General features: G+C 44.0%; 1 protein-coding gene across 1 annotated transcript in view; it reads left to right on the forward strand.

Moving 5' to 3' along the window:
* Positions 1-8,481: 8,481 nt before the first annotated feature.
* Positions 8,482-20,911, forward strand: part of LOC106567125 (pleckstrin homology domain-containing family G member 5) — an 84,557-nt gene continuing 72,127 nt past the window's right edge. The window contains exon 1 of the mRNA XM_014136055.3: positions 8,482-9,266. Within this exon, the coding sequence (XP_013991530.1) occupies positions 9,182-9,266 (85 nt within the window). The 5' untranslated portion in view covers positions 8,482-9,181. The remainder of the gene's footprint in view (positions 9,267-20,911) is intronic.

Genomic DNA, 20,911 nt, shown 5'->3' on the forward strand with positions numbered 1-20,911 from the left:
GTTGGGGAGGGGAGCATACAAACAACTGGAGCTGCATTGTGGTCACGTAATTCTTTTAGCTTTGTCAGGGCAGACATCTTTCCTGAGAGTCCCATGCAACCCAATGAGAAATCTCCCAAGTTGGAGGTCCAACTCAGACAGTCCAAATAGAGCCTAAAGCCCGGGAATAAACACATAGGATTTATGTGATGAAATCCGCTGCTCACACTGTAGTAGACTAAACCATTGGGCTATTTTTCATGATTAATGTACATGGAGATTGGTGTTAATGTAGAAATAGAGGAATGCATTTAGTATGAGGGCATGTTCTTCTTGCTCAGTGGTCAATCCAGCACGGTTCAGCCAAAGAATGTTTTATCCTTCTTGTCTTGTAATGCTGGTAGGATTGGCACCGTCAACGGTTTACAGTAAGCTAGAGATTTGTCATCTGATTGTAACATTTCCCACCACCCACAAAGGGACACGGACTGATATCTGCCTTTGCTTTAATTGAAACAACTGACCAATCCTTCTTCGTGGAATCCCTATACAACCACTAATATGAATAAAAGGCTGAGGACTGAAAGGCCTTCTTGAGTCTCGAATGTCATCTAAGAGAAGTGTAAAGACATTACAGGTTAGATCATGCAGATTCTAGGCTTTTTTGCTGGTGAACCATTGGTCAATCTTGGGAATAACCTTTCCCTAAACCAATCTGCCTAAATCTGAATGGCATGTGACTGTGTGAACTACTGGCTTTCAATACAAACATCCAAGCACAACAAGAAATTATTGTTAGTTTCAAAGTGTGCATAATAAACATAGAGACAATGGGTATGTAAGGGGGTACGTCATAGCCCACAATGGCAACTTCTGCCCCAAAAGTAGCAGAGTCCATGGGAATCAAATATAATATTTAGCTAAAACTAAATGAGGCATTTTTTTCAATGTAATTTCCGAGGCCAATCAATCAAGAGACAATTGCATGCATCAAATGTATCCATTGTTAGCTAAAGCAGGGGCCTTGAACGTTTTCTTGCTACCGACCCACTTTCAGGGAAACCGGCGACCCCCATCATACGCTAGCAAAATATTTTGTCTTGTCTTATCATCAGGTGAATGATAATGGCAAGGATAAGTAATCAACATTTATAGATTCGGTAGATAGATTTTCATTAGTTTGACCTCCCCACATTATAATTGGAAGAGGAAGTGTAAACTCTAACACAGCCTATTAGCTAAGAAAGAAAGAAGATATTCTCATCTCTTTTATGGTAGGTAATTCAAAAGGATTTATTCTGTTGTTGCTAGCGATATTCAAACAAAATTTGGGGGGGAAAAGTGTTCCACTTTCTTCTTTTCACACATATATATATATATATATATATATATATATATATATATACTGTATATATATAGTTATTCTTTCGTGGATCCCCTGCAATACCTGCAATACGGAACCCCAGTTAAATTCCCCTGAACTATGGAATGTTTCCTGAGCTAAAGAAACAGTATCTGAATTTTGAAACATTGTTTAAAGTGAAACCTTGGATACTTTTTCCTCACTGTCAATTTGTTACAATAACCAGGTTTCCATCCAACCTTTTTATGTGAGTAAAGTAGCCTACATGTCGGATAAAAAATGTCACGACAGGACACATATGTCGGTAAACTTTCCAAATGTTGACAAAACAAAATACACAAGAGAAAGTGAAAGTTATTTTTATGTCTTTAAAATTAATGATGCGATAAATGGCGGTGGAAATGCCTTTATGCTTAAATATTGATATAATAACCATTATATCCCTCCAGGACATCTACAGGTGTCACAAGATGGCCAAAAACATAATCAAGGACCTCAGCCACCCGAGACACCTCGCTACCATACAGAAGGCGGAGACAGTACAGGTGCATCAAAGCTAGGACCGAGAGACTGAAAAACAGCTTTATATCTCCAGGCCATCAGATCGTTAAATAGTCACCACTAGCCGGCCTCCGCCCAGTTAGTACCTTGCCCTGAACTTAGTCACTGTTACTAGCCGGCTACCACCCTGTACTCAACCCCAGCGTTTCCCAAACTCTGTCCTGCCCCCCCCCCACCCCCCCCACACATAGCACTACACAGCTGATTCAAATAACCACCTCATCATTAAGCTTTGATGATTTGAATCCGCTGTGTAATGCTAGGGCAATAACCAAAACATGCACCCAGGGTGGGGGGCCCAGGACCAAGTTTGGGAAACCCTGCTCTACCCTGAACCCTAGAGACTGCTGCCCTATGTACTGTACATAGTCATTGAACACTGGTCACTTTATTAATGTTTACATACTGTTTTACCCACTTCATATGTATATACTATATTCTAGTCAAGGCTCATCTTACATAACTACTGCTGTACACACCTTTCCTATTCATATACTGTCCATACACATCATTATTATAATATATATATATATATATATATATATATATATATATAATATATATATATATATATATATACACACATATACACAGTTGAAGCCAGAAGTTTACATACATCTTAGCCAAATACATTTACACTCCGTTTTTCACAATTCCTGACATTTAATCCTATTAAAAATTCCCAGTCTTAGGTAAATTAGGATCACCACTTTATTTAGGAATGTGGAATGTCAGAATAATAGAGAGAATGATTTATTTCAGCTTTTATTTCTTTCATTACATTCTCAGTGGATCAGAATTATGCATACACTCAATTAGTATTTGGTAGCAATGTCTTTAAATTGTTTAACTTGGGTCAAACGTTTCAGGTAGTCTTCCACAAGCTTCCCACAATAAGTTCAGTGAATTTTGGCCCATTACTCCTGACAGAGCTGGTGCAACTGAGTCAGGTTTGTAGGCCTCCTTGCTCGCGCACGCTTTTTCAGTTCTGCCCACAAAGCTTCTATAGGATTGAGGTAAGGGCTTTGTGATGGCCACTCCAATACCTTGACTTTGTTGTCCTTAAGCCATTTTGCCACAACTTTGGAAGTATCCTTGGGGTCATTGTCCATTTGGAAGACCCATTTGCGACCAAGCTTTAACTTCCTGACTGATGTCTTGAGATGTTGCTTCAATATATCCACATTATTTTCCTCCCTCATGATGCCATCTATTTTGTGAAGTGCACCAGTCCCTCCTCCAGCAAAGCAGCCCCACAACATGATGCTGCCACCCCCGTGCTTCACGGTTGGGTTGGTGTTCTTCGGCTTGCAAGCCTCCCCCTTTTCCTCCAAACATAATGATGGTCATTATGGCCAAACAGTTCTATTTTTGTTTCATCAGAACAGAGGACATTTCTCCAAAAAGTATGATCTTTGTCCCCATGTGCAGTTGGAAACCGTAGTCTGGCTTTTTTATGGCGGTTTTGGAGCAGTGGCTTCTTCCTTGCTGAGCGGCCTTTCAGGTTATGTCAATTTGGGCTTGTGTATATTGATACTTTTGTACCTGTTTCCTCCAGCATCTTCACAAGGTCCTTTGCTGTTGTTCTGGGATTGATTTACACTTTTCGCACCAAAGTACGTTCATCTCTAGGAGACAGAACGCGTCTTCTTCCTGAGCGGTATGACGGCTGCGTGGTGCCATGGTGTTTATACTTGCATACTATTGTTTGTACAGATGAACGTGGTACCTTCAGGCGTTTAGAAATTGCTCCCAAGGATGAACCAGACTTGTGGAGGTCTACAATTATTTTTCTGTGGTCTTGGCCGATTTATTTTGATTTCCCCATGATGTCAAGCAAAGAGGCACTGATTTTGAAGGTAGGCCTTGAAATACATCCACAGGTACACCTCCAATTGACTCAAATTATGTCAATTAGCCTATCAGAAGCTTCTAAAGCCAAGACATCATTTTCTGGAATTTTCCAAGCTGTTTAAAGGCACAAGTCAACTTAGCGTATGTAAACTTCTGACCCACTGGAATTGTGATACAGTGAATTATAAGTGAAATAATCTGTCTGTAAACAATTGTTGGAAAAATGACTTGTGTCATGCACAAAGTAGATGTCCTAACCAACTTGCCAAAACTATAGTTTGTTAACAAGACATTTGTGGAGTGGTTGAAAAACGAGTTTTAATGACTCCAACCTAAGTGTGTGTAAACTTCCAACTTCAACTGTATATATATATATATATATATATATATATATATATATATATATATATATATATATATATATATATATATATATATTCCGGACTCTGACATTACTCATTCTGATATTTCTTAATTGTTTTGGGGGGGGATGTGTGTATTGTTTTGTATTGTTAGGTATACTGCACTGTTGGAGCTAGAAACATAAGCATTTCGCTGCATCTGCGAGAGCATCTTCAAAATATGTGTAGGCTATGCTACCAATACATTTTGATTTATTGAAGTTTAAATATGTCACAAGATGATCTTGTGTGCTCCTCCCTCCATGACTCCGGAAAGCATGCAGTTTATTAGGCAGTTTATTAGGCTACAGATGAAATAAGTTATGATGAACTTCCCAGGGTGGTGAAAGTGCACGGTGATGAGATTGATGTTTCTTTCCAATAAATATCGAGGGTCTTATTCTGATGACGTGATGATCGATGCTTGGCTGCCATTTGACAAATACAAATAATCTCACTCTTTTTGTCCATAATAATCTCATAATGTCGACCAGGGTTTCCCAGACTTTGTCCTGGCCAGGGTTACAACTAAATTGTGAAATGTCTGAGGGTCCCCAAGGAGAGGTTTGAGAACCATTGTGCTAGAGCGCACATGCCAAGACCAGAGTGGCACATTCGCTATTTAACGCATCATTTTTATTGACAAAACCATCAGTAGAGTTGAAAATGTATGGGAGCTCATTCCCACCACCAAAATACCATAACAATTTCAATACTATCTCAACATTTCTAGAAGTGTAATTCAAACTTTCGAGATACAGTACAGTCTACAATTTCAGGATATAATCTCAAAATGTTGAGATACTAAGTTAAAATGTTGAGATACTACATATAGGGTAGTTTTCTTCATTTGTAGCATTATGTGGAATTTCCATCTACGCACATTGCAGAGATCAGCACAGCAGGGCCGGCTGGCAAGCTGACATTTGCCCCAGCATTTTTTATTTAATTTAATGAAAAATATTAACACAACATCGTTGAAAAGAGGGACAAAGTACTGTTGTTTAGACTAATTTGCCTCATAATTTCTCAACTCGTGCACAATTAATCTGTGCTTGAGTCTGATCAACTGTAGTCTACTGATAGCTACAGGTAGCCTAGAGATGCCTATGCACTCTGATCTCCTCTGGCCAAGGGAAAAGAAGCAGTAACGTCATATATTTATTGCCTAAGCTATGTATGTATAGTCTAAAATAAAAAAGCATACATGATTCAACCCAAAACAGGAAAACTCTCATCCGGAGGCGGCCGGGGACGTTAATGCAGGGAAACTTAAATCAGTTTGACCGAATTTCTATCAGCATATTAAATGTGCAACCAGAGGGAAGAAAACTCCAGACCACCTTTACTCCACACACAGAGATGTGAACAAAGCTCTCCCTCGCCCTCCATTTTCAAATCTGACCATAATTCTATCCTCCTGATTCCTGCTTACAAGCTAAAATTAAAGCAGGAAGCACCAGTGGTCAGATGAAGCAGATACTAAGCTACAGGACTGTTTTGCTAACACAGACTGGAATATATTCCGGGATTGTTCCGATTGTATTAAGGAGGACACCACATCAGTCACTGGCTTCATCAATAAGTGCATCGATGACGTCGTCCCCACAGTGACTGTACGTACATACCCCAACCAGAAGCCATGGATTACAGGCAACATTCGCACTGAGCTAAAGGGTGTAGCTGCCGCTTTCAAGGAGAGGGACTCTAACTTGGAAGTTTATAAGAAATCCCGCTATGCCCTCCGACGATCCATCAAACAGGCAAAGCATCAATATAGGACTAAGATTGAATCGTACTACACCGGTTCCTATGGATGTCCGATGTGGCAGGGCTTGCAAACTATTACAGACTACAAAGGGAAGCACAGCCGAGAGCTGCCCAGTGACACGAGCCTACCAGGCAAGCTAAATAACTTCTATGCTCGCTTCGAGGCAAGTAGCACTGAAACATGCATGAGAGCCTCAGCTGTTCCCGGGTGACTGTGTGATCACGCTCTCCACAGCCGATGTGAGTAAGACCTTTAAACCTTTAAAGGTCAACATTCACAAGGCCTCAGGGCCAGACGGATTACCAGGACGTGTACTCCGAGCATGCGCTGACCAACTGGCAAGTGTCTTCACTGACATTTTCAACCTCTCCCTGTCTGAGTCAGTAATACCAACATGTTTCAAGCAGACCACCATAGTCTCTGTGCCCAAGAACACTAAGGCAACATGCCTAAATGACTACCGACCTGTAGCACTCACGTCTGTAGCCATGAAATGATTTCAAAGGCTGGTCATGGCTCACATAACACCATTATCCCAGAAACCCTAGACCCACTCCAATGTGCATACCGCCCTAACAGATCCACAGATGATGCAATCTTTATTGCACTCCACACTGCCCTTTCACACCTGGACAAAAGGAACATTTATGTGAGAATGCTATTCATTGACTACAGCTTAGCGTTCAACACCATAGTGCCCTTAAAGCTCATCACTAAGCTAAGGACCCTGGGACTAAACACCCCCCTCTGCAACTGGATCCTGGACCTCCTGATGGGCCGCCCCCAGGTGGTAAGGGTAGGTAACAACACATCTGCCATGCTGATCCTCAACACGGGGGCCCCTCAGGGGTGCGTGCTCAGTCCCCTCTTCTGCTCCCTGTTCACTGATGACTGCACAGCCAGGCACGACTCCAACACCATCATTAAGTTTGCCAATGACACAACAGTGGTAACAATGAGACAGCCTATAGGGAGGTCGTCAGAGACCTGACCGTGTGGTGAAAGGACAACAACCTCTCCCTCAAGGTTATCAAGACAAAGGAGATGATTGTGGACTACAGGAAAAGGAGGACCGAGCACGCCCCCATTCTCATTGACGGGGCTGTAGTGAAGCAGATTGAGAGCTTCAAGTTTCTTGGCGTCCACATCACCAACAAACTAACATGGTCCAAGCACACCAAGACAGTTGTGAAGAGGGCTCAACAAAACCTATTCCGTCTCAGGAGACTGAAAAGATTTAGCATGGGTCCTCAGATCCTCAAATGGTTTTACAGCTGCACCATCGAGAGCATCCTGACTGGTTGCATCACTGCCTGGTATGGCAACTGCTCAGCCTCCGACCGCAAGGCACTAGAGAGGGTAGTGCGTATGGCCCAGTACATCACCGGGGTCAAGCTTCCTACCATCCAGGACTTCTATACCAGGCGGTGTCAGAGGCAGGCCCTAAACAAAGAAAGACTCCAGCCACCCTAGTCATAGACTGTTCTCTCTGCTACCGCACGGCAAGCGGTACCAGAGCGCCAAGTCTAGGTCCAAGAGGCTTCTAAACAGATTCTACCCCCAAGCCATAAGACTCCTGAACATCTAATCAAATGGCTACCCAGACTATTTGCATTGCCCCCCCCCCCCCCCCCCCCCACGCTGCTGCTACTACTCTCTGTTATTATCTATGCATTGTCACTTTAATAACTCTACCTTCATGTACATATTACCTCAATTACCTTGACACTGGTGCCCCTGCACAATGACTCTGTACCGGTAGCCCCACTATTGTTATTTACTGCTGCTCTTTAATTCATTATTTGCTATTCTTATTTCTTACTTTTTTTTGTATTTTCTTAAAACTGCATTGTTGGTTAAGGGCTTGTTAGTAAGCATTTCACTGTAAGGTCTACACTTGTTGTATTCGGCACATGTGACAAATACAATTTGATTTGATTTAGTCCCCCCATTTGAAGGTGTCATAAGTATGTGGACAAATTCACTTATAGTGTATTACATTTGGTCAAAAGTTTAGTATTTGATACCATATTCCGATCTCGCAATGACTACGTCAAGCTTGTGACTCTACAAACTTTGATTTGATTCATTTTTTTTATACACATTACCTGATTAGAACAAATCTGTTCCCATCATAGCCCATATACAACTGTTTTACAGCTGGTTTATTCAATATCACCAGATCATGAAAAACTCTGGGCACCAGGAAAACAACTCTCTCCCAAACTCTGGGACTTGTGGTGCCACCTCTGAAATCACAGCACAAAGTTACAAATGAAGAAACATTGCCTATAATTATGGTATACTATAAAAATACATGTTTTGTTCGTTTCTGGTAATGTTGACTTAACCGTATCTAAAACATGTCGACTTATTATCTCGACATTTTCACCAATGTATCTAAAAATGTCGATTTACTACCTTTACATTTTGAGATAGTATAATGGACTTTCATACTATGGCGCCCCTAGCTGCAACATAATGCCAACTTGTAAAAGGAAAGAAAAGAAGGTAGCCTGAATGAATGGAAAATGCTTTTAATGGTTGAAAAGTGGAGGGACAGACGACTATACTTGGCGGGGAATTATGTGTCCGACCTCAAGTGCTTTGCCGAAAGCAACGAAGAAGTCAGTGGCCAAAATTGCAACAGAGTAGCCCGCGTGCTTCACCCATGCAATAACCGATGATTAAAACAAAGTGTATCGTGAGGGGGAGGGAGGGACTAACGCTACGGTGGTGATTGGGCAAATATGATATTTCGGACCTGGACGACGACGATAATGCTTTTCTTGAAGCAACAGGTTACTGCTGCATAGCGGAGTAAACAAAAACAGCGGCGTCCTATTTGCCATATTGGAGAATTGACCTTTAATTAGGCGGTGTTTATTACCTTGAATGAGACATATTCTGCACCAGTCAGCCAATCGTGTGACAGGTTAGTTTGTCACGGTTGGATTATTATTTCAATGGATTGTTTTTTAACAGGTTGTTTGCGCTCAAACTGATCTACAAATTACGTCGAGCACGGGGAGCGCTCCAATATAGAACATTATTATGTGTTTTACGCGAGCGATCATAAAGATGATGCCACCTAGGCGAAACGGAGAGTGATAAAATGGCACATTCAAGTTAGATTCAAACTTCAAGACAAGACCATCGGAATCTACCACCATTGACTTGAGAACAGACAAGAAGATGACCAACCATTGATATTGGGGGATTTTCAGCATAAGAACCAAGAATAGGAACTAAATGGTTCCAAGCAAGTGGACCATGAATTCAGTTCTACAGCACAAGTCACCTCAAAGGAGTTGGCTTAGTCTCCGACTACGACTCAGTAAGTAGATCCTATACTCAGTCACGTTTCTCTTCGCTCTTAAATAAATCATTCATAAACACATGTATTATCCTTCAATGTTTCATTCATGTACTCATATGATTTGACGTTAAAGGATTGCCTTGCCTGCTATGCCCATTTTAGATGCACTTGGATATTTTTCAGTCATCTTGGCTATGCCCTTGTGGAATTATTTCCGTGCACTGGGTCAGGAGTCCTCCATTAGCGTGTTTTATGTTAATTATAATTGATGTAAAATATGTGCATTTACATATTATATCCCTAGTAAGTATGACTAGTGCTTACAGGGGATGGATGCTGTTTAGTTGGTCTGAGAATACATTCATTTGACCAGACTCTGATAGAGCTTTGGTCAAGAAAGTCAAAGTAGGGTTAGCCAAGGTAAACAAGAACACCTTGTAACCTTGAACCCAGTGCACCAAGTCTTTGCTTGACACAGTTCAGTTTTGAGTTGACCAGCACCAGTTTACTGAGGCAAATAGCCGACACCTCCCCAAGTTGATGCCTTTCCTTGGCAAATGACCAGAGGAGGGAATCATCACAGTTGGTGGCTGATGGCTGAAGTATTTTGGTCTCAGATTTGAGCTAAAGATGACTTGACATCACCCGCGATGATAGTCTACTGGGAAACAGTGCTGTTGAAAGAAGAGGAATTAGAATCACCTGTTTGTAGATCTCCCTCTAATATTATTGATTGCATTTTCCCAAAATGTTTGTTTTGGCCTGCCAGCACACCTTCTCCCAAGCACACACGTCAGAGCGAGCAGGTTAAGTTTGCATTGAAAAAACATTCACGACTTCAAAGTCTACTAGATATTTTCATTTATACAATTCTACAAAAAGCTGATTCTTACAATACTGCAATGCAAGTATTCAGCTTTTCCCCCAATGCCCTCTTGTACACCTTTCGTCCTATAGGATGTACAGCCAGTATATGACGGTGACTGTGGGTTTGAAGTTAAGTAGCCTAATCGGTTGTCTCAACCCTCTGTGTTCCAGGTCTTAAGCCTCTGCATTTAAACACACTGGTCTAATCTGGGACCAGATGTCTTGTCTGGTCGCTCTGTGGACAAGCGCAACAAGAAATATACATGGCTAAATATGGATAGAATTATGGATGTACACAGGCTAAACAATATTATGGACAAAGTGACATAATTATGATACCTGTGTGTGTGATTGAATGTAGTTTTGACAAGTGACGTCACCAACAGTGTGTGGTGTTAGTGTATGTAGAGCCTAGAGGGATGTAGAGCCTAGAGGGATGTAGAGCCTAGAGGGATGTAGAGCCTAGAGGGATGTAGAGCCTAGAGGGATGTAGAGCCTAGAGGGATGTAGAGCCTAGAGGGATGTTCAGTCAGTGTTCCACGCACAGGAAGTTGGTGGCACCTTAATTGGGGAGGACGGGCTCGAGGGTAATGGCTGGAGTGAAATTGTTGGAATGGTATCAAACACATTGTTTCCTTGTGTTTGATGCCATTCCATTTGCTCCGTTCTGGCCATTATTATGAGCCGTCCTCACCTCAGCAGCCTCCACTGCTTCCACGCTATCGGACATAAAGGGATACTTTGGGATTTTGGCATTGAATCCATTTATCTACTTCCCCAGAGTCTGATGAATTCATGGATACATTTAGTATGTTTCTGCATTAAGTATGAAGGAGTTAGAGTTTTGTGAGCCAATGCTAACTAGCGTTATCTACTAGTATGCTAGCAGCAATGCAAACGTTTTTACCTCAATATCAAATCATTTTTGGTTGTCAATTAAGTACCAAACCAAATAGAGCAACTTTGGGATAAGATGGAATGAGCTGTTGGCAGCATGAATTTACCATCTGCAGCAACTGTGTGATGCCATCGCGTCAGCATGGACTAACATCCCTGTGGAATGTTTCCGACACCTTGTAGAATCCATGCCTCGACGATTCAGGCTGTTCTGGAGGCAAAGGGTGGTCCGACCCGATACTAGATGGGTGTACCTAATAAACTGTCCAGTGAGTGTAAATCGAACACAGAAAAATTACGTTTTGACTGCACTGGGCCTTTAAGCTTGTTTTTAAACACACTGTCTGGTGTAATCTGGGAGCAGATGTCTGGTCTCCTTTGTCTGGTGTGTTTGGGGGTCACTGGCTCTTGGCTCGTTCTGGTTTCAACATCCTCCTTTGGACGCGTGTATGTCTATTGTTCCACTTTTTCTCCAGTGATTTCCTTTTTATTCTCCTCCTCTTACTTTCCTGACACTTCCTGCTGCTCTCTCTGGTCTTCAAATCAAATTTAATTTGTCACATGCTCCGAATACAACAATAAATGCTTACTTACAAGCCTTCAACCAACAATGCAGTTAAAAACGATGTCAGCAAAAATAAAAATGTATAAGAATAAGAAATAAAAGTAATAAATAATTGAAAGAGCAGCAGTAAAATAACAATAGCGAGGCTACATACAAGTGGTACTTGTGCGGGGGCACCGGTTAGTCGATGTAATATGTACATGTAGGTAGAGTTATTAAAGTGACTATGCGTAGATAATAACAAAGAGTAGCAGCAGCGTAAAGGGGGGGGGGGGGGGGGGGGGGGGGTGGTGTGTGTCAATGCAAATAGTCTGGGAAGCCATTTGGTTAAATGTTCAGGAGTCTTATGGCTTGGGGGTAGAAGCTGTTTAGAAGCCTCTCGGACCTAGACTTGGCGTTCCGATACCGCTTGCCATGTGGTAGCAAAGAGAACAGTCTATGACTAGGGTTGCTGGAGTCTTTGACAATTTTTAGGGCCTGCCTCTGACTGCCTGGTATAGAGGTCCTGGATGGCAGGAAGCTTGACCCCGGTGATGTACTGGGCCGTACGCACTACCCTCTGTAGTGCCTTGCGGTCGGTGGCTGAGCAGTTGCCATACCAGGCAATGATGCAACCCGTCAGGATGCTCTCGATGGTGCAGCTGCAAAACCTTTTGAGGATCTGAGGACCCATGCCAAATCTTTTCAATATCCTGAGGGGGAATAGGTTTTGTCATGCCCTCTTCACGACTGTCTTGGTGTGCTTGGACCTTGTTAGTTTGTTGGTGATGTCGACACCAAGGAACTTGAAGCTCTCAACCTGCTCCACTACAGCCCAGTCGATGAGAATGGGGGCGTGCTCAGTCCTCCTTTTCCTGTAGTCCACAATCATCTCCTTTGTCTTGATCACGTTGAGGGAGAGGTAGTTGTCCTGGCACCACATGGCCAGGTCTCTGACCTCCTCCTTAGGCTGTCTCGTCGTTGTCTGTGATCAGGCTTACCACTGTTGTGTCATCTGCAAACTTAATGATGGTGTTGGAGTCGTGCCTGGCCGTGCAGTCATGAGTGAACAGGGAGTACAGGAGGGGACTGAGCACGCACCCCTGAGGGGCCCCCGTGTTGAGGATCAGCGTGGCGGATGTGTTGTTACCTACCCTTACCACCTGGGGGCGGCCCGTCAGGAAGTCCAGGATCCAGTTGCAGAGGGAGGTGTTTAGTCCCAGGGTCCTTAGCTTAGTGATGAGATTTGAGGGCACTATGGTGTTGAATGCTGAGCGCTGAGCTGTAGTCAATGAATAGCATTCTCACATGGGTGTTCCTTTTGTCCATGTGTGAAAGGGCAGTGTGGCGTGCAATAGAGATTGCATCGTCTGGATCTGTTGGGGCGGTATGTAAATTGGAGTGGGTCTAGGGTTTCTGGGATAATGGTGTTGATGTGAGCCATGACCAGCCTTTCAAAGCACCTCATGGCTACAGACGTGAGTGGTTGGGGTTGGTAGTCATTTAGGCAGGTTACTTTAGTGTTCATGGGCACAGGGACTATGGTGGTCTGCTTGAAACATGTTGGTATTACAGACTCCGACAGGGAGAGGTTGAAAATGTCAGTGAAGACACTTGCCAGTTGGTCAGTGCATGCTTGGAGTACACGTCCTGGTAATCCGTCTGTTCCTGCGGCATTGTGAATGTTAACCTGTTTAAAGGTCTTACTCACGTCGGCTGCGGAGAGCGTGATCACACAGTATTCCTGAACATCTGTTGCTCTCATGCATTTTTCAGTGCTACTTGCCTGGGGAATTTTGCTTAAATTCATAAAAAAAAGTTAGCTCATAACAGTGAACCTTTTTTTGTGGGATACACAAGACAATTCTTGGTCTTGTGGCATATTCTGGTTAAACTATCCCCAATTCAATGGAATTGCAACCCTCTGCATGCACGGTGTATTCTTCCATCACATGTACAGGTGATTTTTCAAGATTTTGCACCGTAATGAGATTCTATTGAGCCCACACTACTATACTGTCCGAGCCAAGGACTACATGCTTTCTGGTAAGTTCTGATTACAATACTGAGTGGGATGAATATATTTGATATGACATTATTTTTTTGTTAACTAGTAAATAGTAGCCTACAGCAAAGTGTGTTTAAATAATTTCTAACTTGTTAACAATTTCTGCTAGTTAGTCTTTGCTACCATATGGGTTCTAGCTTGTTTGAGCCTGCTAACTGAGGAGTGTTAATTCACCTGTTTCCATACATGTTTCGTTTTAAAACATTTATCTTACAAAGGAGTTGTTTAATCTAACTGCTTAACTATTTATCTGTACATGGAATTGTATTCGAGTTTTTTTACCATTTGTTTTCTCATCTTTACAGGAAAATGCCACGGGCACTATCTGATGTGTGGAGACATTTCACTGCAGCTAATGTAGAAGGAAAAGCTGTGTACATTTGCAAATACTGTGCCAAATCATATGTGAAGAATGCAACAAAGATGCAGAATCATCTGGCCAAGTGCATAAAGTTCCCTCAGCGCTCACAACAAGCAACCTCTGACAAAATCCCTCTACTTCTATTGGAGGTGAAAATTATGAATCAGACACTTATCGATAGCAACAGCTCATGGTCCTCCTGGAATCAAAAGTTGTTTTTTTTTAACTCAATGGAGGAACGTAGTCAGAGAAATGCTGTTGAATGTCTTGCTTGAGTTGTGCATGCAACTGGTTCACCTCTGATGCTCACTGGCAATGTGTATTGGAAGAGATTTCTGAATGTTCTTCACCTAGCATACACCCCTCCAACCAGACATGCTTTATCTACTAATTTGCTGGATGCAGAGTTCAACAGAGTTCAAGTGAAGGTCAAGCAAATCATAGAGAAAGCAGACTGTATTGCAATCATCTCTGATGGGTGGGTGAATGTTCGTGGGCAAGGAATAAATTAACTTTATCTCCACCCCTCAACCAGTATTCTACAAGAGCACAGACACAAGGGACAACAGACACACCGGTCTCTACATTGCAGATGAGCTGAAGGCAGTCATCAATGACCTTGGACCACAGAAGGTATTTGCACTGGTGACAAACAATACTGCGAACATGAAGGTTGCTTGCTCCTACCCTCACATCACACCCATTGGCTGTGCTGCTCTTGCATTGAATCTGCTCCTCAAGGACATCATGGCACTGAAAATAATGGATACACTCTACAAGAGAGCGAAGGAAATGGTTAGGTATGTGAAGGGCCATCAACTTATAGCAGCAATCTACCGCACCAAGCAAAGTGAGAAGAATAAGAGCATCACATTGAAGCTGCCCAGCAACACCCGTGGGGGTGGTGTTGTCATCATGTTTGACCGTCTTCTGGAGGGGAAGGAGTCTCTTCAAGAAATGTCCTTATCACAGTCTGCTGATATGATATTTTGGGAGAGAGTGGTAAGCAGCCTGAAACTCCTGAAACCTATAGCAGTAGCCATTGCATGGATTGAGAGAGACAATGCCATCCTGTCTGATGTTCAGACTGCTTACAGATGTAAGAGAAGAAATCCGCCCTGCCCACTTCACTGTTTCTCCAAGCAGAGGAAGTAGTAGTTCTGAAATACATCAAAAAGTGTGAAGACTTCTGCCTGAATCCCATACACGCCGCAGCGTACATGTTGGACCCCAACTATGCTGGCAGGAGAATCCTGTCTGGTGCAGAGATCAACAAGGCCTATGGTGTCATCATTACCGTGTCTCGGCACCTTGGCCTGGATAAGGGCAAGGTTCTTGGTAGTCTGGCGACGTACACTTCCAAGCAAGGGCTTTGGGATGGAGATGCAATTTGGCAGTCATGCCAACATATCTCATCAGCCACCTGGTGGAAGGTACTTTGTGGATCTGAGGCTCTTTCCCCTGTTGCCTCATCATCCTCCCACCAACATCAGCTGCCTCAGAGGCTAACTGGTCCTTGTTTGGGAACACACACACACCAAAGCATGCAACAGGCTGACCAAAACAAGGGTTGACAAATTGGTGGTTATCCGGGCAAATTTGAGGCTTTTTGAGCCTGACAACGAGCCATCCTCAACAAGGTTGGAAAGTGACAGTGAAGATGAGGCCTCCGAGTCTGATGTTCAAGAGGTGGACATTGAGGAGGTCCGGGGAGAAGACATGGAAGGCTGAGAGGAAGACAACCAAAGCTTTAGTTTCTAGACTATCATTTTACAGAAAATGTTTTTGGAAGATGCGATGGATCATTGGGGATCATTCAATATTCCCTTTTGTTGTTCAGTGAAATCATCCCATGTGAAGTCAACTCATTTAAGTAAAGTTCAATTTGTATTTTTTTTTTATTTATTTATTTATTTATATTGGAAGGATTTAATAATTTGCAATTATGTCTACTTATGATAAGGTAAAAGGTTTGTTTCTGTCTCCATATGACATGGTAAATATATCCAATGCAAAAAACATCTCCATTGAAATGGTATTAATATTAATTAGCATGTATTTCCGTTAATTCCCATATATTCCCGTTAATTCCTATGGAAAGTTTCCACCTCTGAATATTCCCCAAAATGTGCAACCCTAGTGGTGAGTAATCGCTGTTCTGATGTCCAGAAGTTATTTTTGGTCATAAGCAGCAACATTATGTTAAAAGATAAGATACAAACATCAGCCATCCTCTCTGGCGCCATCTTTTTTTGCTTGTGGTGTTTTGTTCTGTTATTTCTTTATTTTTTATCTCTTCTTCCACTGCAGAAAAGGATTGACCATGGGTATGTGACTATGACTGTTTAAACCCATTGCTTTATCTTTGCATTATACCCATCTGTTCCAGAGCCTCAAAAGTATGTGACAACCAGTGTGTCCATTTCCTACTCAACATAGGTCTGTGTAGAGGATCCCTGGAGAATGTTTTGACAGTTGAAATTGATTGCCATCTAGGTGCATTGAGAGTCACCCACTAATGTGATGAAAAACAACATATGAAACAGTTTATTAACAATTCAATGTTGATGAAATGACTGTAGCCTGCCTACCAAGTATTGTGGCAAAGGTGGTATGGTTTTACACTGCAAACCAGCCCTTTACCTCGCTTCATCTGAACGTGTTATCATTCCCAGATGTGTCATGTCCAGCAATGAAGTCATAGACATAAACCTGCTCTCACAGCTGGAGGTCATTCCCCCCTCCTTCTCCCTCAGCCCTCGCACATATTTCCCCCCCCCCCCCCCCCCCCATCATCCTACACTCTTTTACAAAGGGCTCTTTAAAACACATGGAAGGCCAGGGCAACCAAAAATGATTACATTGTTCTGTCGTTGTTCTGTTATCAGGTCTCACCCGGATTGTGGGGCTATTGGGTCGTAACATTTGATTTCAATCACTTTTTGACCAGACCCCTTTTTAAAAAAATTAACTTGCCATACATATTTGCCTGTGGTGGAAGTTGTCAGAAAGTTACTTTTTGGAACTGAATGCCAAACATTTAAGAGATGGAGGTACTCAAAGTTGCCCCATTTTGCATACCCCACTCTACCATGAGACATCCATGTAGAGGTCTTCATGGATCCACTGGTACCAGAACACCCGAGACTCGATCTGGTACCTGAGCGGGTCCGGATCCAGAATTCTAAATAATGTCACAGGTCTGGGTCAGATCTGATTTGATTGTCTCGGGTATGTGTCATTTTAACTGACTTGTCTGGAAGGGCCCGTACAGAGCCAAACGCGACAGCTGCAGTTGAGAGAGACATTTTTATAATTTATGGAGCTGCTCTTGCTTTTCACGAGAGTGGAGCATGGCGCATGTAGCTTGTTGTTGGCCAATCATAAGTCGTCAAAGCGGCAATAGGCTACAGTCAGAGAGCCCCCGTGTGTGTCAAAATGTAGGCGACTATCTAATCAATGGCAGATGGAATTAAAATGACTTAATTAAAAGTTAGTTGAAATGAGAAGGAGAGACTACAACAATAGGCTGCTACTTAATATTCTGAATGGAGTTATTTGTAACTGTAGGATGAGAGCACATGCACTGCAGCCTCAATTAGCCTAGCTAGTAACATTAGCTAGTTTAACTAGCTTTTCCCAGGTTGATTCAGTCAAGACAGGTACTATGAGATCAATATCATGCTAAATGTAAATCACTTTCCCAAAAATGTAACTCACCAATCCACAAATGTAAATTACCAATCCACAAATGTCAATCGCTATCCACAAATGCAGTTCACTATCCACAAACAAACACCTTTTGATTTGTATTTGTAAATCGAGGGCCTTAAGTAAAATTACTGCCATAAAGATTTGCACATAGGAGAGAGATGCGCATGACAGATATGGCAAGCCTGCAACTCCATATTTGGAAGCGCATAGGTCACCTGACTTTTGGCAGTGATTTGGTGACAAGAAAAAGACAAGTTCTCAAGCAGAAAAAAAGTTATCATGGTAGAAAGCGATTTGTAGTCATATAAAGAAAAAAGTTCTCAAGCGTAGAAAGCGATTTCTGTATTCATAGAAAAAAGGTTTGGACCCATAGAAAGCGATTTCTATAAATTGCTGGCAGCCTCTCGTTCGGCCATGTTGATGCCTGCCTTTCAAGGCTGCAGAAATTATAGTATGGTAAAGATATGTTAACCATATGTGTAACCAAAGTATGTCCAACGTAAATAATTGAAACCCTAGCCCAAGATTACTCTATATTTGCAACACTATTGCGGTGTACACCCGTTCATCACTCAAATAGTTGAATTAGCTGGCCAGTGTGTTAGCACCAGTAAATGTGAAGGATATGTCATACATTGTAAGTAATTATAATCCATCCGCTTTCTCATGTTGCACAGACGATGAGCATTAAGGAGACATAAGTATTCCTGAGGCCTCTAACCGTTTCCCCAGGAGAGTCATGTAAAAGGTAAAGGGGGAGGTGTAGGATATGGGTTCAGACTTTGTAACAGTATTGCTTCCGTCCCTCTCCTCGCTTCAACCTGGGCTTGAACCAGGGACGCTCTTCACACATCGACAAGTCACCCTCGAAGCATCGTTACCCATCGCTCCACAAAATCCACGGGGGAAACACCTACTTCAAGGTCTCAGAGCGAGTGACGTCACTTATTTGAAACACTATTAGCACGCACCGCTAACTAAATTCAGCAAAAAAAGAAACATCCCTTTTTCAGGACCCTGTCTTTCAAAGATAATTCATCAAAATCCAAGTAACTCCACAGATCTTCATTGTAAAGGGTTTAAACATGCTTGTTCAATGAACTATAAACAATTTATGAACATGCATCTGTGGAACGGTCGTTAAGACACTAACAGCTTACAGACGGTAGGCAATTAAGGTCACAGTTATGAAAAACTTAGGACACTAAAGATGCCTTTCTATGGACTCTGAAAAACACCCAAAGAAAGATGCCAGGGTCCCTGCTCATCTGCGTGAACGTGCCTTTTGGCATGCTGCAAGGAGGCATGAGGACTGCAGATGTGGCCAGGGCAATAAATTGCAATGTCCGTACTGTGAGACGCTTAACCCTCCCGTTGTCCTCCCATTCTGCCTACTCCCCGTGTCCCCGGCGGGTCACCCTGTCCCGTCTCGGCTAAAGGCCCAGAGGGCACAAGTGTGACAGTAGGCGTCCGAACAGCCTTTGCAGATGTATTTCTTATACCTGCAGCATGCCGTGTGTGTCTTGGCGTCCTTCTTGGGTGGGCAGACCTGACACCTCTTACTCGCCACTAGCGGGGCGGTGGCCGGGCCAGCGGCGTCCGGGCCAGCGGCGTGCTCGCGGAGGAGACGCGTCGTGGTCCGCACTCTGCAGGACTTTGACAAGCGCGGACGCTGCCTTTTTTGTATCAAGGGCTTGACAAGCGCCTTTCCCAGCTGCTCCAGGAACACCCTCCTCTTGTTCCGCTTCCGAGGCATCCAGTCGGGCTTGATCTCTCGCCATATGACAAAGGCGTTGTAGGAGGACACGTCGAGGATGTTGTGGAAGATGACCAGGGGCCAGCGGGCAGTCATCCGTCTGCAGCTGTAGGTGCCGACCACCTTGTCTAGGTTGTCCACGCCGCCCTTGTTGTAGACTAGGACGAGGGCCGGCTTCCGGTCGCGGCGATCGCTAACGTCGGCCTCCGTGTGCAGCGTGCTCAGGAGTAGCACGTTCTTATTTCTCTTTGCCAGGTAGGACACCAGAGTGGCGGTGGGCGTGAAGGCGAACCTGGAGGACGAGACCTGTCTGCCCTTTGACTGGAGCAGTGCGGGAGGGAGCTCGGCTTGTTCTTTTGCACCGTGCCGACAATGGTGAGGTTCCTCTCGAGGAGCCGCTGGCCGAGTTCGTAGGAGGTGAAGAAATTGTCGCAGGTGACGTTGTGACCACCTGGCAGCCCTTGCGTGAGATCGAGGACGACGCGCGCGCCCTGGTTCTTCTCGGGGGCTCCGCCGGCCGCCTTACCGGTGTAGACTTGCATCTACCAAGCGTAGCTGGACTTGGCGTCGCAGGCCACCCACGACTTGCCACCTGCTGGGGATGTACTGTCGGAAAGGACGGCGTCCTTTTGGGAGAGGGAGAGGAAGGAGATTAGCGGCGTTGACGACGCTGCTACTGATGCTGCTGCTGACGCTACCCCTCTATACTACCGCTGGCTCATCATTGGGGGCTCACGGCGTTTATGTTACACGCTGCCGCTGCCGCTGCTACTGCTGACGCTACCTCTCTATACTACACGTACACAGATACGTAGACAGTACCTCTGAACGGGACCAGTTGTTGGTCCACCGACAAGTCAGACCCTGGGTTGAGAGGAAGGAGATTAGCAGCGTCATGTTGCTGATGCTACTGCTGATGATGATGATGATGATGCTGACGCTACCTCTCTATACTACCGCTGGCTCATCATTGGGGGCGCACGGCGTTTGTTACACGCCGACGCTACCTCTCTATAGTACAAATACGCACAGATACACACAGATACATGCAGACGGTACCTCTGAATGGGACCAGATGTTCCTCCACCGTCAAGTCGGACCCCGGGTTGTAGAGGGCCGGCAGCCGCTCCTCCCGCAGGTTCCAGACCTCTCTTATGGCCGCCAGTCTGTCGGTGGCGAGTCTCGCGGGTCTCGACCGGCGGTCGTCGAATCGCAGCAGCCTCGAGTACTTGTGAAAGACCTTGAGCGGCATGGTAGCTCGGGAACACGGTCCTGCTCTCCGCGTCCCACAGGCTGGCCGCGGTCTCGCCCGGGACCTGTAGACGCCCGCTAGGATTAGCAGCCCTAGGTAGGCGCGCAGGTCGGTGGGTCGCCAGCCGTCGCCGTATTTTCTCACCCCCTGCAGATTTGTCATGTCCACAATGATCCTTTTATCGCCGGCGTGACAAACAGCCGG

The sequence above is a fragment of the Salmo salar genome, chromosome 13 (genome assembly GCF_965601325.2).
Source record: "Salmo salar chromosome 13, fSalSal1, whole genome shotgun sequence".
Lineage (NCBI taxonomy): Eukaryota > Metazoa > Chordata > Actinopteri > Salmoniformes > Salmonidae > Salmo > Salmo salar.